Here is a 25,040-nt window from a genome sequence, read left to right on the forward strand (position 1 = left end):
CTGGCCATAATGGTCAATAGAAGCAATTTCCCCTTGTTAATAACTTAAAAAAAAAACTGCAGTAGAGCAAAGCCAGTCCGTCACTTAGACAAAGCACGCTCGAAGTCTGTTTTCCCCTTACAAGAAAGTCTTTTAGACAATTATTTTTACGTTGGCAAATACCTAAAGGCATACCATGCATTACACAAATTAATAAGGAATTCATAAAAGCATTCAGAAGAAAATTAAAGTTATGGCTCCTTTGTCATCTCCCTGTCCTTCTTAGAAATGGTTCTTTCTAGTCTTTTACAAAGTGCTTTCAAAAAGCACTGACATAATAGGAATAATTTCTTCAATTTCAATAGTAGGCTTTGAGAAGACAGTACCAGAAGTATAAAAGAACATATTATCTTTATTTTATTTTTTGACAGAGAGAGAGAGATGGCGAGAGAGGGAACACAAGCAGGGGGAGTGGGAGAGGGAGAAGCAGGCTTCCTGCTGAGCAGGGAGCCCGATGCGGGGCTCGATCCCAGGAGCTGGGATCATGACCTGAGCCAAAGGCAGACGTTTAATGACTGAGCCATCCAGGCACCCCAAGAGCATATTATCTTAAAGTATAGATATCAAAGCTAAATGCATTTAAAAGTGTAGAATAGATGCTTTTTGTCCATTTAAATGATTAAGTGCTTGTACCCTTCAAATTGATTTTGGGTTATAGTTATATACAAAACAATTGGTTCATGTTTTTCCATTTGGCCCATGCCTAAACTATAAAAAGAAAATTTTAACTATCTCCTCCAAGCTGCCAAGCTATGATGAATGTGGTAATAACCATACTATTTACACGCCATGGGAGTGTATGATTATAAGAATAAGCATTAAATATTCTATTTATGGCAAAGATATACTATGAGCTAAGGTCCAAGATATTCATAGACACTTACTAACTAAAGGAAAAGACTGCATAATACAATCTTAGACATGTAACAACCAACACCACTACCCAAGAAGCATGCTCTGAAATTTTAACAATGTGCTGTCATCTAAATGGCCACTTCTAGAACTGACTTCTCTTTAAGGATGGGGTACCCATATCGACAAAGATGTTTTGTTAACTGTAGGGCAAGTGTTATTTAAATGTACTAGTGTGGTTAGGACTGGTTGATGTTACATCAACTTTTTATGTAAACATTTTATTCATTCAACCAACACAATGAGTTTTGGTTTCCTTATCTGCAAATACCTACCTTCACTGAGTTGTTAAGATTCAATAAATGACAGCACTCTAAAAACTTCCCTTGATGGCTAAGCACTGGACTGGACATCAGAGGCATTAAGAATACAAGAAGCTCCCTGCTCTTAAGAAGCTTGGTCTCTGACCACCTACCACCAAACAATTCTTCATATGGTTCAACTGCTGATCTGTTTTCTGGTATCAAATAAGAAGGGAAAGTTTAAGAGAAAACACTGAAATGTTTTACAAAAAGTTACAAATTTATTCACATAACATATTCTAACACGTATCAAAGTTTCAAGCAGGTCCTTTTGAATCTCGAATAAGAAATTACAACATTCAGCATTAATTAAAAATAAGAAAAGGGTGATGGTAATCATTTATGGGTTTTAGTCTAAAATGAAAATGCAGAGAACATTTATTTTGGTGGATCTGTGTTGATGCCATATTTCTCCTTGAGAAGCTTCAACTGCTCTTCCTTCTTTTTTGTGTCCATCTTCTGAAATGCCTAAAATGTGGTAAGCACCAGAGTTAACAGTTACTGATCTGCAGTCAAATGAATTTCACCAATAGCACTAGCGAGACAAGAACTCACAGTATACTCTTCCCCTCATGGTACACTACTTCTTAACATGGGCTCCCCATGCAATGAGGACTGTGGCTAATACTTACCCTGTTGGCATTATAGTACAAAACCACCAGGTATCTGTTACAAACATTGAATCCTGAAAGGTGATCACATGCGTTCTTGGCATCAAAGATGTCTTCATAGACCACATAAGCTGTTCCTCTAGTTTCGGGTGTGTTCCCCCTGCAGAGTGAAATCAGACTTAATTAAAATACACATTTACCGGAGTTAGGAAGGACACTGGGTTTGAGGTCGGGTGTTAAGGAGAATAGCTACCATGACTTCCAGGGCTTTGACAAAACCTCAGATGGGAGGCCTTCTGGCCAAGCATCTGCGATTTCATATTGTTGGAGCATTCCCTGGGGGTTGCAACTTTCTAGAAGTTTGCTGTGGCCAAACCAAGAAAGAAGGATATGCAGATTTCTACAGAAATCACGATTCTATAAGAGATTTTGAGGAGATGAAAAAGGCTGGTATCTTTCAGAGTGCAAAGTGATTTTAGAATGTAAAGAATTTCTTTGGGGTGAGTTCCATGGAAATTTGTCACTGACCTGTGTTCCTGAACTATGATACATGATTGTTGAGCTATGGAATAGTTTCTCTTTATAAATAAATAACAAATACTGTGGAAAAAAAATACACATTTACCTGAGCACTGATACTTGAATAACAGAACTGTCTTTTAAACCACTAACCACAGATGATTAAAGACAGTGAGTTGAAGTTTAAGTCTTTTGAGATCAACCTGAACACTGTTAGAGGAAATAAGCATTATGGATAGGTATGCTGGACAAGCCTACTATTTCTTGAATTAAGGTTAATTTTTGTTTTCTGTTTTAAGTAAAAGAGCTACAGGTTAAACTTGCTTGGTCAACACTACTATTACAGCTATCAGAGTACTAGCAGCAAAGAACTAGCTTGAAGCTTTGTCCCAGTCTTCATGTGCACTGTTCGTCTTTCCTACTTCTCACACTAAGAACTAATTCTAAGTCTTTTTTTTTTTTTTTTTTTAAGATTTTATTTGAGAGAGAGAGCATGCGTTGGGGGGCGGTGCGTGCACAGGGGCAGAGGGAGAGGAAACAGACTCCCCGCTGAGCAGGCAGCCCAACTGGGCCTCCATCCCAGGACCCGGAGATCGTGACCCGAGCCAAAGGCAGACGCTTAACTGACTGAGCCATCCAGGCACCCCCAATTCTCAGTCTTAAGCTGGAAAGTACAGTATTTAAGAGTGATGGCTATTAATCAGCAATGTCAAGAATGAGGTTTCTCCTACTGCACATTTATGCAACAGAACCAATACTTAAATTATTTACCACACTATTACCTGGTAACTAGTCCCTTGTTTCTAAACATTTTAATTTTCTCCCTCACTCATTTTAAGATTTAACTTTTAAGTAATCTCTACACCCAGTGTGGGGCTAGAACTCATAACCCCAAGATCAAGAGTCATGTGCTCCACCAACTGAGCCAGCCAGGCTCCCCTCCCTAACTCTAACTTTAGTTTCAATTGTTAAAGACAATAGAGTCTCCATCAATGTAGGAAACAAATGTTTCTGAGAAGTATTTTACTAAGGTTTATCAAATCCATAAAAATAAGAACTATTTGTGTCTGTAGAGGGGGTGGTGGTGAAAGCCCCTATGAAGAAGATGGCAAAATTATAAATGGTATCTAGGAAAACAGTATCCTTTATGGCCAGGAAAGGATGTAAAGAGTTAATGTGGTTTCTCCCACTTAGAAGATCGACTGCTCTAAAATGTGGTACGGTCAGCTCCCAACTTTTTGTACATTCATTTTTTTTTATTTTTTATTTTGAAGATTTCATTTATTTATTTGACAGAGAGAGACACAGCGAAAGAGGGAACACAAGCAGGGGGAGTGGGAGAGGGAGAAGCAGGCTTTCCGCGGAGCAGGGAGCCCGATGCGGCTCGATCCCAGGACCCTGGCCCACCACGACCTGAGCCGAAGGCAGAGCTTAATGACTGAGCCACCCAGGCGCCTCTCATTTTTAATAATATATGCACTCCCATGCATTATGCAGCCCTGTTTGGCTCGAGGAAAAGGGCAGAGCTTTGGCAGACATGGGTGGGAGGGAGTGTGCTTGTGGGAGGGGTTATCTGCAGGCCAGGGTAGAAGGTGGCTAGAAGTGGAAGCTGGACCTTGCTCGTGGATATGGAGCTGCTGCTTGTGTAGGTTTTCCTTGCCACCTCCTCTCTTCACCTCACCAGCTTCCTTCCGCAGGGAGGTAGGGAAGTGTGAAGAGCAACAAACTGCAGGCAGCAGATGGCCATGTGCTTGTCAGTGGGGGCAATGGGCACAGGTCCCACTCAGCTTATGCTCCCAGTGTGATAAAGATGGACCCCTCCATCTGTGTTCTAGCCACCCAGTGCCAACTGTGGAATAAAGTTTAAGACCGTGGGCTGCTTCTCCATCTGTCATAGTCCCCACATAGGGTCAAGCAAAGGTAGCAGGCCATGGGAAGGGGAGGTACCTGTTAAAATTTGATCTCGGACAAGACTACAGAGTTGGGCCCTGGTCAGAGCTCACTTCATGTAAAAGGGGATGGGAGAGGTACAGAGTGCTGGGGTGGTCGGAGGGTGCCGGTGTCCTTGAATGCTTACAGGCCGTCAGGCTGAATGGGCCCAGTGAGGGATTTTATAATATTCCTTACTCTCTGGGAAGAGTCCAACAACATCTGGACCTTTTTTTTTTTTAATTAATTAATTTAAGTAATGGCTACACCCAACATGGAGCTCAAACCCCACGATCAAGAATCGGTGTGCTCTTCCTACCAGCCAGCTAGACACTCCAACTCTTGGACTTTTGACTCTTAATTTTCAAGAATGCATTAGCTTGAAAAAAAAAATTTTTTTAAATTTAAACAAATTTAAAAAAAGAGGGGCGCCTGGGTGGCTCAGTCATTGGGTGTCTGCCTTAGGCTCAAGTCACAATCGAACCCCACATTGGGCTCCCTGCTCGGCGGGAAGCCTGCTTCTCCCTCTCCCCCTCCTTGTGTTCCCTCTCTAGCTGTCTCTTTCTCTCTGTGTCAAATAAATAAATAAAATCTTAAAAAAAAAAAAAAAAAGTAAAAGGTATGAAAGGGCTTTATTTTTTTTTAAAGATTTTATTTATTTGACAGAGAGGGACACAGCGAGAGAGGGAACACAAGCAGGGGGAGTGGGAGAGGGGGAAGCAGGCTTCCCGCTGAGCAGGGAGCCCGACGCAGGGCTCGATCCCAGGACCCTGGGACCATGACCTGAGCCGAAGGCAGACGCTTAACGACTGAGCCACCCAGGCGCCCCGAAAGGGCTTTAAAAAGTTCAAAGCACCAAGTGTCTGCTACATGCCAGGAAGGGTGACCATGCATCCCTTTTGCCCAAAACTGTCCAGGTTTTAGTACTGTAAGTCCACATCCCAGAAAACCCCTTGGTCCTGGGCCAACTGGGAAGGTTGGTCACCCTAGTTTTAGGTGCCAAATATGTGATAAAGCATGATCACAGCTAGGGAACAAAATAACGTGTTTCTCAATCTATAATTTAGACCCAAATTCATGCTTTTGTGAATTTATTCAATAAATATATATTGTGTTCTTTCTGTATGAGAGGCACTGGAAATAGAATAGTGAAAAAGACAAGCATCATCCCTCCCTTCAAGGACTTTATCCAAGTGGGAGAAAGACAGATAAATACAGATGAGAAATAATATAAAGGAAGTAGACAGCGGTGACAGGGATTACTGGGAGGACAAGGATGACTTAACTCTAGGGTGGTCAGGATAAACCTCTTTGAAAAGGTGACACTGATGTGGAGACCTGAAGAATGAGGAGCTGGACAGGAGATGAGCTGGGTGAAAACCATTCCAATGGAGGGACCAGAGTACAAAGGCCCTGCGCTACTCCGCACCCTTCTAAAGATGCCACTGCTTGATTATCTACCTTGGCTTTCTGAAACACTCTCTAACTTCACTGATGTAAGCATCTCTTAATTGTGTACTATCAATAAATTTTGTTAACACTTTCAGAAGTCAGTCACAACCAATTTCTGTATTATTCATTTACTTATATACCTGGGGTGTTTAACATGTATCAGGCACAACAACTATCAACCCACAATAAAAAGACGGTATGATGCCTGTCCTGGAGTAGCTCACAGGCTGGCAGGAGAGACAAGTACACAGACAACAGCAAAATCATGTATTAAAAGTAGAAGGTGCTGTGGGAGCAGAGAAGAGGGGTGGCTAATGCACACTGGGAAGGAAATACTCCATGACAAAGTGCTTTCACAGGCATGATCTAATTTGATCCTTATTAAAATTCTTTTAAGCTGAAGTGGAGGGGGGTGGGAGGGATGGGGTGGCTAGGTGATGGACACTGGGGAGGGTATGTGTTGTGGTAAGCACTGTGTATTGGGTAAGACTGATGAATCACAGACCTGTACCCCTGGAACAAATAATACATTATAGTTAATAATTTATTTATTTTTTTTATTTTTTTATTTTTTAAGATTTTATTTATTTATTTGAGAGAGAGAGAGAGAGAGCACATGAGAGGGGGAGGGTCAGAGGGAGAAGCAGACTCCCTGCTGAGCAGGGAGCCCGATGCGGGACTCGATCCCAGGACTCTAGGATCATGACCTGAGCCGAAGGCAGTCGCTTAACCAACTGAGCCACCCAGGCGCCCCTATAGTTAATAATTTAAAAAAATTCTTTTAAGACAGTAGGTTAGGAAGATTGTGTTTCATAAGTAACTGAAGCTCAGAGGGATTAAATATTTTGCCCAGTTGTACATGACTAATCAATGTCCAGCTAGTATTTGAACTCAGGTCTTACAACCAATTCAGTAAATTTATCATGCTGCCTCCATGTTAAAAGCTGAAAGGCACAGTCTATCTAGATTATCTTACAAGTGAGAGAACAGAAAACCAAGAAGCTAGACAACCTGTCTACGGTTGCAGGGCCTGAAGCAGAATCCTATCTCCTGGTCTCCAAGTCAGGGGATCTTCTGTATACCATTCTTTTATGTTTAGAACAGGGTTTCTTTTTTTTTTTTTAGATTTTATTTATTTATTTGAGAGAGAGAGAATGAGAGAGAGCACATGAGAGGGGGGAGGGTCAGAGGGAGAAGCAGACTCCCTGCCGAGCAGGGAGCCCAATGCGGGACTCGATCCAGGGACTCCAGGATCATGACCTGAGCCGAAGGCAGTCGCCTAACCAACCGAGCCACCCAGGCGCCCCTAGAACAGGGTTTCTTAACCTAGGTTTCATGTACCCACTGAAATCATATGCAAAATGTTTCATGTATTGTTCTGTTGCAAGGATCCAAAGCTTTTATCAAATACTCAAAGGACTGAGACTTCCTAAAAAGGATGGCTGGTCTGTAACACTTCATTTCCATCCCCACTTGAGTACCAATGATGATGTATTGCTAGCATTTGGTTTACTTTCTGGAAGGAAAGTGATGATTTAAAAGGAGAGTCCTCAAGATCTCAAAGAGTTCTAAAAGCCAAGAAGCAGCTCTCAGTTCATAAAAGAAAATTTATTAAGAAAGAGATATTCAGGGGCGCCTGGGTGGCTCAGTCAGTTAAGCGTCCAACTCCTGGTTTCAGATCAGGTCATGATCTCAGGGTCATGAGATCAAACCGTGTATCGGGCTCTGTACTCAGTGCAGAATCTGCTTAAGATTCTCTCTCCCTCTCCCCCTCCCTCTGCTCACGCGCTCTCTCACTCTCTAAATAAATAAATAAATACATCTTAAAAAAAAAAAAGAAAGAAAGAAAATAGAAAGAGACACTCAGGGGCGCCTGGCTGGCTCAGTAGAAGTGTGTGACTCTTGAACTCAGGGTCGTGAGTTTGAGCCCCCATGTTAGGTGTAAGGATTAATTAAAAAAAAAATAATAAGGGGTGCCTGGGTGGCTTAGTTGTTAAGCGTCTGCCTTCGGCTCAGGTCATGATCCCAGGGTCCTGGGATTGGGCCCCACATCGGGCTCCCTGCTCCGCGGGAAGCCTGCTTCTCCCTCTCCCACTCCCCCTGTTTGTGTTCCCTCTTGCTGTGTGTCTGTCAAATAAATAAAATAAAATCTTTAAAAAATAATAATAATAGGGGCGCCCGGGTGGCTCAGATGGTTAAGCATCATGACCTTCAGGTCATGATCCCAGGGTCCTGGGATCGAGTCCCGCATCAGGCTCCCTGCTCAGCGGGAAGCCTGCTTCTCCCTCTGCCGCTCTCTCTCTCTGACTCTCATGAATAAATAAATAAAACATTAAAAATAAATTAATTAATTAAATTAAATAATAATAAACTTAAAAAAAAAATCCAGATGAACTCTTAGGTAAGTGGCCCATGTATACTAATTACAGTATCATTGGCTATGGATCTGGGTAGTGTAAATATTCAATTTAGAATCAGAAGATTTTATCACTAAATAGTTGTGTGAAGCTAGAAAAGTACTTGTACTCTCTGGACCTTGGTAGTCTCACTTGTAAAACACAATTATCGGGGCGCCTGGGCAGCTCAATTGGTTAAGTGTCTGACCCTTGGTTTCAGTTCAGGTCATGATCTCAGGTTCTTGGGACTGAGCCCCATGCTGGGCTCCGTGCTCAGCGGGTCAGCGGGGAGTCTGAGGATTCTCTCTCCCTACGCCTTTCCTTTCCCACGCTCGCTCGTGCTCTCAAATAAATAAATCTTTAAACAAAACAAAACAAAACCCAATTATCACCTCCACATAGGGTTGTAGTGTTGGTGATACAAATAAAAGCACCTATTACAAAAATGGCATTTTGTAGATGTTTAATAAATATCATCTGAAGATATGAACCCCAATTTTTAGATTTAATTAAAACCTGAACTTGTGTTGCAATTATTCTCCCATATACTTTTAAATCTTCAATAGGAAAAATAATAATAAAAAATAAATCTTCAATAGAAAGCTGTAGTTGGGAAAAAAATCATTTTTCTCAGTTACTTTTATACCTCCTTACTCAGTTTATTCAGGAATTCTGGAGTCAGTAAAGGAGATAGGAGAGAAAATTAGAGTTAATGCATATAAAAAACACAGTATGTTATCTGACTTTACAAATAACAGTCATGCAATAAATGTTCTTTCTCTTCCCACCCATTCCCCTCAAACCATTCATTACTACTTCATGCCTTCTCTAATTTCACAACTATTATTCTTGGCTCTCACTGAGCTAGATCAGGAAGGTCTCATTTTTTTCTGTACAAAAAAAAAAATCTCATCTCCCAGATTTCAATCCATTTAGTCTCTAGGCTTTTGGTTAGGCCTTGCTGTCAGCTATAATGCTGAGATTATACAATCATTTTCTTGAAACGACATTTCAAAAGTCTCAGTAAGACTCACACTCGGATTTGACGAATAGGTCCATATTTCCCAAATATATCATACATTTCTTCAGCTGTGATTTTGTATGGCAAATTTCTTATATACAAAATCCGATTTACTTCAGGTGGAAGTCGAATCTAAAATGAGAAATATATACTATTATTGTAATCAGGGCAGGAGTGCTACCACTACCATTATGAGAAAAAAAATTCTCATAATAAACTCTCACAGTAAAAACAAACAAAAAAACCCCACATAATAGGCAAGAATAAGAATTATTTAAAAAAATTATAATCTGATGTTCCTGAAAATGACATCCTTTTCAGAAAAGAAACTGGGCACGAGGAGGACTATTAGTAGTAACTAGTAAGGGGCTACTATAAAACCCAGGCTTCCAGTCACTGCAGTTAAACAAGGATCTCCAACCTCATTTAAAAGTCCTCAATGCCTCAGACATATATGGGAAAGAACAAAGGGAAGTGTTCCTGTTTCCTAGACAATAAAACTCCTATTGATGACTCTTATCTGGTCTTTTCAAGAACCTGTTGAATCAACAATATCTTCTCTCTCTTGAATTTATAGTCTTTCCTTCATCATTGGCTTCTATTCCTTAGGTGAGCAGCTTTAGTCCTGACAATTGTCATGCAAAACAAAATAGTCATTTGTATCCCTCTTCCTTCATTCAAGAAATATTTACTGAGCACCTTCTTCATGCACCTATCAGGCTAGGTATTAGGATTACACAGTGAAGGGAAAAAGCAAGGTTTCTGCCTTCCCTGAACTTATCAGCTCTCTACTTACTATCCTATTTTGCTTTTCTCTTTTCTTTCAGTAAAGCATCTGGAAAGATAGTCTATACTCACTTACCTCATATTCTTTACTTCACTGACACTCATCAACCTACCACAACCCAGCTTCCACCCCAGCACTGATGAAAATACTTTTATGCTAAGACCTTTTTTAAAAAAATCTTATAAAAAGGGTGCCTGGGTGGCTCGGTCGTTAAGTGTCTGCCTTCGGCTCAGGTCATGATCCCAGGGTCCTGGGATCCAGCCCCTCATCGAGCCCTGCATCAGGCTCCCTGCTCAGCGGGAAGCCTGCTTCTCCCTCTCCCACTCCCCCTGCTTGTGTTCCCTCTCTCGCTGTGTCTGTCAAACAAATAAATAAAAATCTTTAAAAAAGAAAAAAAAATTGGGCGCCTGGGTGGCTCAGTTGGTTGAGCGACTGCCTTCAGCTCAGGTCATGATCTGGAGTCCTGGAATCGAGTCCCACATCGGGCTCCCTGCTCAGCAGGGAGTCTGCTCCTCTCTCTGACCCTCCCCCCTCTCATGTGCTCTCTCTCTCTCTCATTCTCTCTCTCAAATAAATAAATAAAATCTAAAAAAAAAAAAAAGAAAGAAAAAAAAATCTTATAAAAAGATTTAACAAATCTTATAAAAGGGGTGGCGAGGGGCAGAGGGAGAGAATCTCAAGCCGTCTCTGTGCTGAGCACGGAGCCCAACATGGGGCTGGAGATCAAGACCTGAGCTGAAACCAAGAGTTGGACACTTAACCGACTGAGTCACCCAGGCACCTGACATTAAGACCTTTTAACTGCGGTATTCAATTATCATCACACTTAACTTCTGAGGCTTCTGACACTGTTGACTATTCTTGACACTTTATTTCCTTGGCTTGCTCCTACCTCTCTGGCTAGTTCTTCTCACTCTTGCCATTAAAATATCCTCTTCTACAGAGTTTTACTTTTAGACTCCTTTTTGACCCTTTGTATACTCTCCTTAATTCTATACCCTCTTTCATCTCTTAACCACACACATGGTTTCCACAGTAAGTTGATGACTCAAATATGTATCTCCCATCTAGAGTTCACTCCTGTGTTCTTATTAACATATTCAGTTACATACTGGATATTAATTTGCTCAATAACTATTAAACTCTCAGCTTTTTAAGGCATTAAGCTAAGTGTTGTATAAAAGGAAAAAGAGGATACTTAATCCCTCCCCTCAAACTAGTAGTGCTGACAAATAGTCAACAAGTAAGTACAATAAAGTTTTAGATTTAAGATTTCAAACTGAGTTCAAATAGACAATCAACACTTCCAATTATAATACACTTCTCTCATTAATCTGCTTTCTCACTCTGTAAGACACTGTATCACACTTTCTCTTCTTAAACCTTACCACCACCACTCCCTCCACCATCTGAGTTGGGCTGTAACCTTTTCCCTGCCTATCCCAGGAGTTGATCTTGCCTCTTGCTTATTGAAGAAAGTATATATGACCGAATGGTAAGTACCTTATATTCATGTCACTAAACCCAACAATCTAAATTCATCCATATCCACCCCCTCTCCCTCTCATTATTGTCTACTCCAAACCTTCGCTCCTGAACTTACCTCATCCTTCTCCCACATCATCAATTTCTCACACTTTATCAGATCATTCTCACTGACATACAAATACACCTTATACCACACATCTTAAAGGAGGAAAAAGTCAACTATCATCCAATCTCTGTACTCCCTATTTACATGAAAACTTGTGGAAAGAGCTGTCTCAATTTTCTTAACTTCCATCCTCTTTTCATCCCACTGCAACCAAGTTTTCATCCACTGAATGATCATCAAGGTGACCAAAATTCTGCATCTCACCATGTCCAATTTTCTGTCTTCATCAACCTATATCTCTCTGCCTTACAGTTGACCTAACCTCTTTTTCTTAGGTTTCTATAATACCCCATTCTCTAACATTAGAATGTAAACAGAAGGGCTTTTTGTTTTATTCACTGTTGTATCCCCAATACGTACACTAGTGTCAGGCACACAGTAGGTATTCAGTAAATTTAACTTCTGAATTATTTCCTATCTCTCAATTCTGGTACATAGGTGTTCAAAAATATTAAGACATTAATGAAGGACCCAAAAAGCCCCGTGACTTGAGGAGAATCCCAGGCTCTGGCTGCCTGTCAAGTATTAGGTTACTTATTGGGGACTCGTCTGTGCTACTGACTTTAGGGCGGAGAAGATCCTGTCGCCAAGTCCTAGGTGCAGATCAAACAACAAAGACTGTAGGGCCAACACTATCACTGACGCCAGAATAAGAGATCGAGGGAACTCTCAAAAGGGGTGGAGGCGGAACTGTGGCTCAAGAAGCATATCCGTAACGATGGGGCCAGGATGGAACTCCAAGTGATAACACAGTAAATTCTGGGCTACTGTGGCCTGGGGAACCCAAGAGGGGCAAAATACACAGCTCCACACCGTTAAGAAAGTCCAGGAGGGAGGTCCCCCCCTCTTCCGCAGAAGGCCCCGATACTCACGTTCGCCCTCTTGGCCGCTTGCATCGCCATCTTGGCGGGCTGATAAGGTTACCGCAGCAAACACTGGAATTCCTCCGGACACCTCCGGAGCTCGCTTTACCGGACCGCAACACCGCGTCAAGGCCAGGACATCAACATCCAACCTCCGCCGGAAGCTTTACAACACGCCGGATTATCGCCGTCTCACGCCCAGACGTGCTGACGTAATACCCCCTTTCGAAAAGACTCCGGGGCAAAACAAACATGAGACGAAAAACAGGCCGGAACGATGAAAGGTGAGCATTCGAGACACTTTTATGAGCTGCGCACCGGAAAGGGCGGGACCTGGGCTTAAGAAGGGGCGGTGTTCCTGTCGGGCGGCCCTGAGCAAAGGAAGCTGGACAGGGGGGGCGGGCCTAGGAGAGCCGGACGAGGTGGGGCTGCGCCCAGGTGAGTTGCGGGAGAGGGCGGAGCCTGGCCTCTTCGAGGTGCGCTTCGCGGGAGCTGGGGCGCTGATGGGTGGGCCCGGGCCTCTGGTGCTGCGCAGAGGGGAGCTAAGGGAGTTGTGGCACGTCGTGTGGTGGCCGACGCTGTTCCCGTACCCGGAACCCTCGGCTCTGGAGCAGCCCGAGTTGAGCGCCCACTGTTCGGGCGTTTGCTGTAATCCCTACGATGGCGGCGGTCGCGACACCCACCCCACTCCCGCCCTGGCGGCCTCAGTCCGCGGTCTGGGGCCGCCACAGTGAGAGGGCAACCCTTCGAATCTACTCTTTATTTTCTCAGATCGGCTTTACACGGATCAGTAGGCGAGGCTAGGGGAGGGCCAGTGGGTTACAGGGTGGCCCGGAGTAACACGCGATCTCTTTCCTGCGTACTATGGACTTTTATCCATTTTGTCCTAGGAAAGCCTTCTCCTTCATTGCGGTAGTTCCAGGACGATTTTGCCCACGTTCCTGTTGCTCTCCATGTATGCATGGGCCTCTTGAATTGCAGCCACGGGGTAGACTCTGTCCAACACCGGGAGTAGACGTTGGGGGCTCTCCGTGGAGAAGTTGGGCAGGATTTGTTTTGTGAAAGCCTCCACCAGCCTTTGCTTGTACTTAAGATAAAAGGAGATCATCAGTCTAGACGGAGACTTCACCTTGCCGCTCCCCATCTTGCTAATTATTAGCCTTTGTGCTCTCTGAAATGTAGACGCCATCTGAAAATGCACACATGGGGTACCTAACCCCTTCCCTACCAGCACGTATGTGCACGCCCCCAAATGTATAACCTCTCTTCTGTACCAGAGAAAAGACTGAATCCTGTACTAAAATATTAGTGGTACTGACAACAGGGCTTAAAGCAGGCGGCAGCCACAGACAGGACTTCTATAGGCTCAGTTCAAAAGGGATTAAGCTCTGCTACCGCACAGGTGTGAAACCCTAGGTTGGGAAACATTCTCCAGTCTGGCACCTGCTAGAGTACCACAAAAAGATTCAGTAACAATCTGTTGAAGGTAGAGCCTTAACTAACCTTATTCACCTTTCTTATAACACTGAGAAGAGTTCAGCCTTTGAAAGACAACATCTTGGTACTATGAAAAATATATTTCCTAGTATTGTCAATGCTTTGTTCATTCTGTTATAAAGTTTGTATGTGAAATGTTAGCTACCTTCTTTCCAAGATGTTGAGACTTCTGTTGACCACTTACTAATTGAGTTCTGTGAAAATGGCTACTTATTTATCCATGGGGGGGGGGGGGAGCAGGTTTCTACATAGGCTCTCTAACATATGATGTGTCAGGTCTTCCTTTCTTGGAGCTACGTAAATGCACCACACTTTTGTGGGTAATAATTACATCACATGTTTTCTTTTCACTCATCATTCACCTTTTTGTCCCTAGATCTCAGCAGAGTGGTGATGAGACTTCCTCGTTTAAAAAGTAGCTTTGAAAATAGAGGTCCACTGACGTCAGTTCCTCCCATCAGACCATAGAGAATCCAGCGACCGTCAAGAGCCAGGCAGCTGACGTTTTTCTCCCAGTAGGATCCACCTATGCAGTCTAGAATAAGGTTGACTCCAGCACCTTTCACATGAAACACAGATTTGTAAAGCTCATCAGACACAGAAGGCTTTGTGCAAAGTGATTCCACGGTATATTTGTGAATATATGGGTATATATATAGGTGCAAGTGGTAAATCTATAGGTTGGAACTAGAAACACCGCTCATGGAAACACTGTTGTAGGGCGCCTGGGTGGCTCAGTCGGTTAAGCGACTGCCTTCGGTTCGGGTCTTGATCCTGGAGTCCCTGGATAGAGTCCTGCATCGGGCTCCCTGCTCGGCAGGGAGTCTGCTTCTCCCTCTGACCCTCCCCCCTCTCATGTGCTCTCTCATTCTCTCTCAAATAAATAAATAAATAATCTTAAAAAAAAAAAAGAAACACTGTTGTAGATGGAGTTTAGGTAGCTGAACTCTATCATACATGTGTGCTGTAGTTCATCTTTTATGATTCCTAGCCACAGCAAGAGGAAAATGGGGCAACACCATGACCTGGTATCTCTCTTGATCCCTGCGTTAAGTACAGAACCCACTGGCACCCAGGCACGAATGAGAACAGAACAGGGGAGAGCCACCCAGTCTACTGGGCAGGCGCATTCGCATCTAAATTATAGTGTCTGCACTGGGTTATCTGAATCGTAGTTTTTTTTTTTTTTTTTTTTAAAGATTTTATTTATTTTTTGACAGAGAGAGACACAGCGAGAGAGGGAACACAAGCTGGGGGAGTGGAGAGGGAGAAGCAGGCTTCCCGCGGAGCAGGGAGCCTGATGTGGGGCTCGATCCCAGCACCCTGGGATCATGACCTGAGCCGAAGGCAGACGCTTAACGACTGAGCCACCCAGGCGCCCCTGAATCGTAGTTTTACAAGCTTTGGTTTCATGTCTCCTTTTTAACTCCTGTGGAAAAATGGAAAGAGATGAGCCAAAAATACACAGATTTGGCTTTGGAATACAGAGGCTCACCCATTTAGAGAGCTACCATCCTAACCCTACTATGACCACACTAAGCTCCTATTAACTCATTCCAGAGTGACTTGGAAGAATGGCTCCTGGATAATTCTAGTCCAACTCTCTGTGATTCATCCGGTTTCTAAAAAGTGTCTAATGTTATCACTTACAAGAACGCACACAGAAACATTTTAGTCCTAAACACTGCCTGCCTGTCTCCAGAGATCAAACGCCAGGGTGCTAGAATTTGGCTGGGCAGCTGCTGTGCATTTAGCAGAGGCAAACCAGATCCAGAGCACTGGCAAACTTCAGGCTGGTGAGGATTCTGAATCATCTCCGAAATTCCTGTTGGGCTGCAGGAGCTATTGTTTACCTTTGGTGAATTTCAGTGTTGCTTCAGAAAAATCCTCTTCTTTGTAATTGAATCCTGCAGCTGCTCCAAGCTTTTCTGCCATCTGAAGCTTGTGCTGGGAGCCAGCTGTGACTAGAGGAATAGCTCCAGCCATCCGGGTGAGTTGGATGGCAGCTGTGCCCACACCACTTGATCCTGCATGGATTAGCACAAAGTCTCCAGCCTGAACGTTTCCTGCGGCACAAAGTACAGGAACCCTTGTCTTTACTTTGCAAGTGCTACACATTCCGCATGCAGGCATATTCTACCATATGCACCTGGCCCCGGACCACAAAATGCCAAATCTCTTGCTCTCTTAAGAGAACAGGACAGCTCTTTTTTGTTTTACTGCCTCTTGTCAGAGTGGGAAACAACCTTTTGAAACAGTTGTTAGCAGTCACATCCATAATCTCTTTTACTTATGAAATAATCCCGAGACGCACATCTCTGACATATACCTTAATAAGAATTAACTATCATTCCCACTGTCAGTCACCACCTGAAGCCAGTTCCTCTTCAGTCTGAAACTGGTCTCCAACTGGTCTCAATGATCCAGGCACCACACACAACCACCAGGCTCCTCTTCCTAAAATGGAGCTTTCATTATGTCACTTTCTCCTCAAAATATAAAGTGGTTCTCACTTGGTTTTTGCATCAAGTCCAGGCAACGTGCCATTCAAGGCCACTAAAACCCAGTCCCAGTCTCATCTTTCACAGATGATCATCATCATCCTTCACTCTGAGTGGAACAGCTGATTTCACCTTGACACTCTCTTAAGCCACCTTGGCCTGCCTTCTGTCACATCTCAACTTTACCCACCCTTCAAGTCCTTCTCTTCCAGAAAGCCCTCTCTGACCACCTGTGCCCACACTAATTGTTCCCATTTTGAGTTTTTTTTTTTTTAAGATTTTATTTATTCATTTGCAGAGAGCACGAGTGGGAGGGAGGGGTAGAGGGAGAAGCCGACTCTCCACTGAGCAGGGAGCCTGATGCAGGGTGCAGGGCTCGATCCCAGGACCCGGGGATCATGACCCGAGCCAAAGGCAGATGCTTAACCGACTGAGCCACCCAGGCACTGCCCCCCCCCATCTTGAGTTTCTGTTGTAGAGACAAGGCCATCTTCTGAACTCTAGGGTTGTCTAATTCCTGTACATGCCTTGTTTTCCCAGGTTTACTGTACTCCCTGACAGCAGGGACCTGGTCTTTTTAGGTTCCCCCCCCCCCCCATTAGCTCTTAGCTGGCTTCAGGGGGATTGAGGAGGAATAAAAGTTGATTGACTGGTCCCTTCTACTGCACTAGGGCTCGCAAAGAGAAGCTCAGCAGGACTTTGAGCTGCTGGGACTACTGGTGGGTCTACAGTGTGAAGATACACACAGGTCTTCTATCCAGTGCTTTCCAGGCTTTCCAACTGCTAACCATGATTTTCAGCCTCCACATCAGGCCATTGCTAACATGGTATGAGGAGGACCTGATACTATTGGTAGTACATTAGGGCGAGGCGCTGGGGTTGGGTGTGGCTCAGCGGCCAGGCCAAAGCTGCGCCAGAGGACTGCTGGGTTTTGAGGTGGCTGAGTCATGAAGTAACTGAACCACACTGTATGCAGTGAGCATGGGGGGCCTCCTCACCCAAGAGATGTAACAGCTGGAAGGCGGTAAGCCAGGCCTCCGGGATGGCTGCAGCCTGGGACAGGGTCAGTCCTGCTGGGATGGGCATGAGGAACTCTTCAGGGACAGTGACATACTGAGCCTGTCCCCCGCCGGGCAGCAGAACCATGGCTGGGTCCCCAATCTTCCAGTGCCCCCGGCAGGCAGGCCCCAGCTCTGCTATGTGTCCAGATGCTTCCAGGCCCAAAATGCTGCTGGCCCCTGGGGGTGGGGCATACTGGCCTTGTCTCTGCAGAAAGACGGGTGCACTAAGTGGTGAGCATGATCAGAAATGTGTGTCACCATCCCTGGCCCCCTTACAATAGTCCCTCTTTTTCTCAGAAAAATTGGGATAATGTCAGGTTTTGTAAGTCAGGAAAAGACAGGAGAAGTAATTCAAATAAGGTAACTGGTAGGGTCCTTAGCTATTTACTTTATCTAAACGTTTTGTTTTACAAATGGAGAAACTGAGACCAGCACAGGGAAACGCCTTGTCTGAAGTCACAAAGTAAATCAGTAGCAGGACTAGGAACAAAACCATGGACTCCTTAATGATAGTTCTCATATATTAAGTGCCAGGCTTTGGACTCATTGCAATCCTCAGAACCTCTGACTGGAGGCTTCAGAGCAGAGGGGCTGAACCAAGACTGTGCCCTAGAACCATCTGAGGAGCTTTTTCAAAGTACACATGCCTGGGTTCTGGTCATGTTTATTTATTTATTTATTTTTCTAAAGATTTTATTTATTTGACAGAGAGAGACAGCTAGAGAGGGAACACAAGCAGGGGGAGTGGAAGAGGGAGAAGCAGGCTTCCTGCGGAGCAGGGAGCCCGATGCGGGGCTCGATCCCAGGACCCTGAGGTCATGACCTGAGCCGAAGGCAGACGCTTAACGACTGAGCCACCCAGGCGCCCCTGGTCATGTTTATTTTCGAAAAGTGCCCCAGGGGCGCCTGTGTGGCTCAGTTGGTTGGACTGCCTCTCCCTCTGCTGCTCCCCTTGTGTACGCTCTCTCTCTCAAATAAATGAATAAATAAAAATAAAATCTTTAAGAAAAAGTGCCCCAGGTGATTCTGGCACTCACTTCTCAGTTACCCCAATCAATGCAGCTGGCTCAGTTTAGCGTTTCAAACAGCAGAAAAAAAGAAGATTCCTAGAGTACAGTCACTCCCCTGCCAGCTCCGGGAGCCTCAGTGTGGAAAGAATGCAGACTTTGGATCTACAAAGCCCTGGATTTGAATTACAGCTGCCCCGATTACTAGTGTTGTGGCCTTGAGCGCATTGCTTAACCCCTGACTCTTTCTTTATCTGGGTAGTGCGAATGGTAAGCAGGGGTTGCCTGAGAAGTAAATGAGATAGAGCAAGGCCTAATACACAACCCCCTGAACAAATGGTAGTTCGCATCTCCTTATCTGGAAGCCTGAGCAGATGATGGATTAACACAGGGTAGATGCTGCTTTGTAAATATCCCTGTATATTGTTTAGAACCCCCAGCACACATTCTGCAGACACATCTTGATGAAAGTTACAGGCAGTGCCCTAGGTCATTCCTTCATCGGTCTGGTGAATGTTTATCGAAGGCCCTGGAGTCCCACCCTGCCCCAGCCACTGCCTGACCCCTGGGTACCTGGAGTAAGTCGGCCCGGTTCAGGGCGCTGGCCGCCACCTTCAGGAGGACTTCACCCTCTACTGGGCTGGGCTTGGCCACCTCCGTCAAGTAAAGGTTTTCTGGTCCTCCCGGCTTGTCGAAGTGCACAGCTAACATGTTCTCTGAGGACACTGTAGAAGCAAGGGACGGAGCCCGAGGCCCTTTGCGGAGCGCAGCGCCCCCTGCCGGCCAGCAGCTTCCCTTTCGGTCTCCACGAGGTCTGACCCCCGCCGCGCCCCGCCCTCCTTCCCGCGAGGTCCCTTCAGCCTCCAGACGGATCCCTCGCAGAGAACACAAGTTAGGACCGGGGGAAGTGGGGACACCGTCCCGGCTGGGGTGCAGCGGTGGAGCTGCGCTCCCTCTGAGTTGGAACCCCCCACAGGCCCGGGTGTGAGTTCCTGGAGACTTACTGGGGCCCCGCTCTCCGCTGCTCCCCGCCTCGGGTCCCTGGAGGAGAACCCCGAAGCCCAAGATGGCCTCAGCTGCGAGCACGAAGGACGGCCAGGGCTGGGTCTGACCCGAACCTACGCTCCACTTCCTTTTCCTCCTTACCCCCTTTAAGACGCAAAGTTAGTGACAGCGAATCAGGTTCTTTCTTTCTTTCTTTTTTTTTTTTTTTTGAGCCTGGGAAACTAATCTTTGTTCGGGTTGGCAGATGTTCCAGCCCTCACTGCGAGAAGAGAGAACTTCCTCTCTCTAGGGAACTAGAGATTTTATTCATTTATTTGACAGAGACACGGCAAGAGAGGGAACACAAGCAGGGGGAGTGGGAGAGGGAGAAGCAGGCTTCCTGCTTGAGCAGGGAGACCCCGATGCGGGGCTCGATCCCAGAAACCCGGGATCATGACCTGAGCGGAAGGCAGACGCTTAACGACTGAGCCACCCAGGCGCCCCTAGACTTGAGCTCTTGACCGGCAATTGGTCCATTTTCCGGCCAGGCTTTTAACTCATTGAGGCTGTAAGGCTGGTATGGGTGGGCAAGCAGGGTGCTGCTGAGAGAAAAGAGAGGAGCAATAGGTGAAAGCGGGAAGGTAAAAACTGTCCTGGAATCCTTACCACTTCTGCTCTTCCTCGTGGGGTTGAGGAAGCAGCGCGTGGAAGATGCTGCCCAGTGAGGCAATTTTGACTGGTTAAACCTGTATGAATAGGCTACATCAGGGTTTCTCAAATTTGGCACTGTTGACACTTTGGGGTTTTTTAAATTTTTTTTAATTTTTAAAGATTTTCATTTATTCAAAGAGCGTGAGCAGGGGGGAGGGGCAGCAACAGAGGGAGAAGCAGACTCCCCGCTGAGCGGGGAGCTCGATGTGGGGATTGATCCCAGGACCCTGAGATCATGAGCCCAAGGCAGATGCTTAACCAATGAGCCACCCAGGTACCCCACTATTGACACTTTGGATTAGATAATTCTTTGTTCTGAAAGACTGCCCTGTGCATCATTGTGCAGTGTTTAACATCATTCCTGGTCTCCACCCACTAGACAGCACTAGCACCCTCATCCAGTCATGACAATAAAAAATGCCTCCAGGCATCCCCTGGAGGGGCAAAATTGCCCCCTCCCCCCCCCCCGCCCCGTTAAGCAGCACTGGGTTAGAAGAATACACACAAATGTGTGCTTATACAAAACAAGATGAGTAACATGTTTTTGTAGTACCTTATAATTTACCACCTCTTCACATGCATTCTCATTTGGTCTTCATAACACTTTACTGAAAAGGAACTGAGATGTAGAAAGATTAATTTGATTTAAAGGGGCACATAGCTAGTGAGTGCCGAGTCAAGAATCCAAATTCACATCTCCTGGGTCCTGGTGATGAGGGAGCAGCAGGTTAGCTGAGGACAAAGCACAAGCTGACACCCTAAAACCTCTACACCCCCACCACTCCTGGGTTGGATCTGTGTGACATTCCTCCAGGAATCTCCCGACTATCTTAATGTCAATGCCTTGCTAGAGGGGAAAACAACCTTAACTTGACAATGGCAAGGCCTCTGATATCTTGTTAGGTCCTCTTTAGCATATGAAAGTTCTTTTGAAAACCTCACTTTTCCTTACCTCCCCCAACTCCCAAGTATATAATCAGCCACCCCTCACAACTCCGGGGCAGCAGCTCTTTCTGCCCACAGGCACTGTCCCTGTGCTTTAATAAAACCACCATTTTGCACCAAAGAAGTCTCAAGAATTCTTTCTTGGCTGTCAGCTCCAGACCTCACCCTGATGTGGGAAACAAAGGCAGAAGAAAAATGATTAAATTTCCTTACCACCTACAGCCCACTGACAAGTCCTTGAAACTGGCAGAGAGACATTCCTCTAGGGACTCAACTGCCTCAGTGTTAATACTTTGCTAAGAGCAAAAGGCAATCCTAGCCCAACCCCTCCCCTCCAGGATGCTGTGAATCTACTTTAACATATAAAAATTCATTTTTAAGAAATTTCCTTTATCTCGGGACGCCTGGGTGGCTCACTCGTTGGGCGTCTGCCTTGGGCTCAGGTCATGATCCCAGGGTCTAGGGATCAAGCCCTGCATCGGGCTCCCTGCTCAGCCGAGAGCCTGCTTCTCCCTCTCCCTCTACTGCTCCCCGTGCTTGTACTCTCTCTCTCTGTCAAATAAAATCTTAAAAAAAAAAAAAAAAGAAGGAAATTCCCTTATCCCTAAACCCCCCCAAAATACTGGTTGGCAACCCCCCCCAAAGCATATGGCCCACCGATACACATCTGAAGGGCCTCATGACTAAGATTTTATTAGATGGTAATAAATGACCTTTTCCCAAAAATAGCTAGCCCCCTTAAGGTGGTGGAAACCTTGCTTCCAAATTCCTTAGAGACGCTATCCCTAACCCCCTCCCAACCTGAAAGTATGTAACGGGCCACTCCTCATGACCCTGGTGCAGCTCTTTCTACCCATGGGTCCTGTCCCCGTGCTTTAATAAAACCACCTTTTTGCACAAAAGATGTCTCAAGAATTCTTTTTTGGCCATCAGCTTCGAACCCTAACATTCTTTCCTACATCAACCCCACCAAACCTCACCTACATTCCAAAACTCCATCACTGGTCCAGGGCTCTTTCTACTATGGCAGGCTGCCTTGCATAACAGTCTCTCCTATTAACTGCAAAATCCCCTTTATCTCTTTATCTGCATCCCTCTGCTGAGTACACCTCTTGCAAGAAGGTTATCCAAATTATATATTTTTATTTTTTATTTTAATTTTTTAAAAGATTTTATTTATTTTAGAGAGAGTGAGGGAGCACACAAGCCGTGGAGGGGGTGGTGCTGAATGAGAGGGAGAAGCAGACTCGCTGCTGGACAGGAAGCCTGACACGGGGGGCTCAGGGCTCCATCCCAGGGCCCTGAGATCATGACCTGAGCTGAAGGCAGATGCTTAACCGACTGAGTCACGCACATGCCCCCAAATAATATATTTTTATAAAGCCTCTGTTTTACAAAAATGCCTGCCAGCCACTGGCCCTCCTCTTGCCATCTATATCAAATGGCCAAGAAATATATGAAAAATAGTAGTAAGTATATTACCAGTTGTCAGAAAGTATTGTAACAATGATAACAGTGACAACATAGTGCTTGTTTCTCAAGTGTTTGTTCTATAGAAATAAACGCCAATATGTAAGGATGTATGAATGGAAATGTTCCTTGCAGCATTGATCATAGTGACAGAAATCTAGAAACAAAATAAATCCCATTACTAGGGGAATGCCTGGATAAATGATAAATACCATGCATCCATTTGAAAAGTGCCTTAGAGTTACATCAGTTGACACAGATGGATCTCTGTGACACATTTATTAAATGAAAATAACATTTTGTTAAAACAATGACAAATCATCCCTATATGCATATACTTGGCTCTATACACATGTATATGGTCATGTGTATATGACCATAATCATATGATATATGAAACAGGCAGAGTGGCATTCCTCTAGGGACTCAAGTGCCTTGATGTTAATACTTTGCTTAGGGCAAAAGGCAATCCTAGCCCGATCCCTCATACTCATATAGTCATATGAGCATGGGTAAAGATATAGAATCTTTTTATTCTATATTCTATATAGTTATTTTTATATGTTATTTTAGGTTACCCGGGAGAGGATGATGTCATGGGAAGCAGGGAACAAAATAAAAAAGGAAAAGAACTTTTAAGCACTTTATACATAGAGCTATGTGAAAGAAATGAAATATTTATTTTTATTTATTTATTTATTTTTTTTTTTTTAAAGATTTTATTTATTTATTTGAGACAGAGAGAGAGAGCACATGAGATGGGGGAGGGTCAGAGGGAGAAGCAGGCTCCCTGCCGAGCAGGGAGCCCGATGCGGGACTCGATCCAGGGACTCCAGGATCATGACCTGAGCCGAAGGCAGTCGCTTAACCAACTGAGCCACCCAGGCGCCCCAAGAAATGAAATATTTAAAATTAAGGAAAAAAATGAGGTAGATTGCTACACTGATGGTCTCAACGAACCATAACACCCCTCCGTACTGTATGTAGTTCCCTTTTGCTCTGACTTTGGGTTTGACCATGTGACTTGCTTTCTCCAAGGGAACAATGCAAGTGTTTACTTGTTGAACTTGCCCTCTTTTGCTACTGAGAACTTTTTTGCCATCATGTGAAGAAGGTTGAGCTACTCTACTAGAGAATGAGACTTTATGGAATAGTGACAAGCTGTGTCAATTGAGGTCCCCTGGACCAAGTGGGCCCAGATGGTCAGCTTACTATAGCCACATTAATGACCCCTGGTGAGATCAGCAGAACTGCCTGACTGCCATGTTTTGGGCTGCCCTATGGAGAAACTTATGTCAAGGAAGTGATGTCTCTGGTTAAGACTTAACAAAGACCTGAGGCCTGCCAAGAGCCACATGAGTGAGCCTGGAAGCAGAGTGTCCCCCAGTCTAGCCTCAAGATGACTGTAGCCTTCTGAGACCCTAAGACCCTAGCTGGAAGACTCAACTAAATTGCTCCCTGGTTCCTGGCCCATAGAAACTGGGAGATAATAAATGTTTGCTGTGGGGTGCCTGGGTGGCTCAGTTGGTTAAGGGACTGCCTTCAGCTCAGGTCACGATCCCAGGGTCCTGGGATCAACCCCTCATCAGGCTCCCTGCTCCTCAGGGAGCCTGCTTCTCCCTCTCCCTCTGCCTGCCACTCCCCCTACTTGTGCTCTCTCTGTCAAATAAATAAATAAAATCTTTAAAAAAAAATTAATGTTTGCTGTTTTAGGCCATGAAGTTTTGGGGCAGTTTGTTATGCAATAATAGGTAACTAATACAAGAGAGAAAAGAGGAGGAAGTAGAACAAGGGACAAAGGGTTGAGCCAGGGAGTAAGATCAGTTTGGCTTTTCCTTCAAATGTCTCCCTGCAGAAACATGTACATCCATGCCCTGCATGGCCTTCAGCAACTCCTCAGAGAAGTCTTCCTTATAATCAAACCTGCTATGGCACCCAGCTTCTAGGCCATCTCAATTTTCTTCTTGGGGCTCGTGGTCACCAGGGAGATGGCTCAGAACAGTCTGGTCAACTGAATGGCAGCTGTGCCCACATCCCCAGTGCTGGGAGGGATGAGCACTGTCACCCCTCTTGTACACCTCCTGTGGCGACAATCCAAGTTAGAATAACCCAAGCCAGCAAAGGCACAGGAGAGGGAAGGTATAGGGTTAGCTTTGGAAAGATAAACTATCTAGTGCACTGAGGGTGTAATGAGAGACAAGCCAAGGGTCATGTTGGGCCTGGGTCACAGAAGTGTGAGGAGCCCTCCAGAGTTTCAAAGCTCCGGGAGCCTTGATCAGGGCTGGGTTTGTGCGACTCAATCCAGCAGACAAAGAGAGGGTTCAGGGTCAGAACTGCTCCAAAGGGTTGTCCTGAGCCAAGAGTCTAGGGAGCTCCTGG

General features: G+C 45.0%; 2 protein-coding genes across 3 annotated transcripts; both read right to left on the bottom strand.

Moving 5' to 3' along the window:
- Positions 1–1,465: 1,465 nt before the first annotated feature.
- On the bottom strand, positions 1,466–12,769 carry SF3B6 (splicing factor 3b subunit 6). Its single transcript, XM_032391649.1, has 4 exons — positions 12,495–12,769; positions 9,195–9,313; positions 1,886–2,024; positions 1,466–1,721 (listed from the first exon to the last, which is right to left on the bottom strand). Exons 1-4 carry the CDS (start codon positions 12,522–12,524, stop codon positions 1,632–1,634), a joined length of 378 nt encoding a protein of 125 aa, XP_032247540.1. The 5' UTR covers positions 12,525–12,769; the 3' UTR covers positions 1,466–1,631.
- Positions 12,770–12,937: 168 nt separating this feature from the next.
- TP53I3 (tumor protein p53 inducible protein 3) lies at positions 12,938–19,902 on the bottom strand. Of its 2 annotated transcripts, none has more exons than XM_032391594.1 (6): positions 19,556–19,902; positions 19,125–19,276; positions 17,482–17,749; positions 15,836–16,048; positions 14,345–14,541; positions 12,938–13,572 (listed from the first exon to the last, which is right to left on the bottom strand). In XM_032391594.1, coding segments are annotated over exons 1-6 (1,014 nt in total). In that variant the 5' UTR covers positions 19,557–19,902; the 3' UTR covers positions 12,938–13,389. The 2 variants fall into 2 exon arrangements, with proteins under 2 accessions (XP_032247485.1, XP_032247486.1); XM_032391595.1 differs by having other exon boundaries at positions 19,125–19,426.
- Between the last annotated feature and the right edge of the window lie 5,138 nt (positions 19,903–25,040).

This window comes from Phoca vitulina, unplaced genomic scaffold (genome assembly GCF_004348235.1).
Source record: "Phoca vitulina isolate PV1807 unplaced genomic scaffold, GSC_HSeal_1.0 scaffold63, whole genome shotgun sequence".
Taxonomy (NCBI): Eukaryota; Metazoa; Chordata; class Mammalia; order Carnivora; family Phocidae; genus Phoca; species Phoca vitulina.

What these genes read in the sequence shown, in the direction of transcription:
- SF3B6 (XM_032391649.1), bottom strand. Translation starts at nt 12,524, where the DNA reads ATGGCGATGCAAGCGGCCAAGAGGGCGAAC. An exon ending in AAGCGGCCAAGAGGGCGAAC is followed by an intron (nt 9,314 to 12,494) that starts GTGAGTATCGGG and finishes TTCTCATTTTAG; the next exon opens with ATTCGACTTCCACCTGAAGT. An exon ending in CCTATTCGTCAAATCCGAGT is followed by an intron (nt 2,025 to 9,194) that starts GTGAGTCTTACT and finishes TTCACTCTGCAG; the next exon opens with GGGGAACACACCCGAAACTA.
- TP53I3 (XM_032391594.1), bottom strand. An exon ending in ACCGGGCCGACTTACTCCAG is followed by an intron (nt 17,750 to 19,124) that starts GTACCCAGGGGT and finishes GTCTTTCTGCAG; the next exon opens with AGACAAGGCCAGTATGCCCC. An exon ending in AACACTGAAATTCACCAAAG is followed by an intron (nt 14,542 to 15,835) that starts GTAAACAATAGC and finishes TTCATGTGAAAG; the next exon opens with GTGCTGGAGTCAACCTTATT.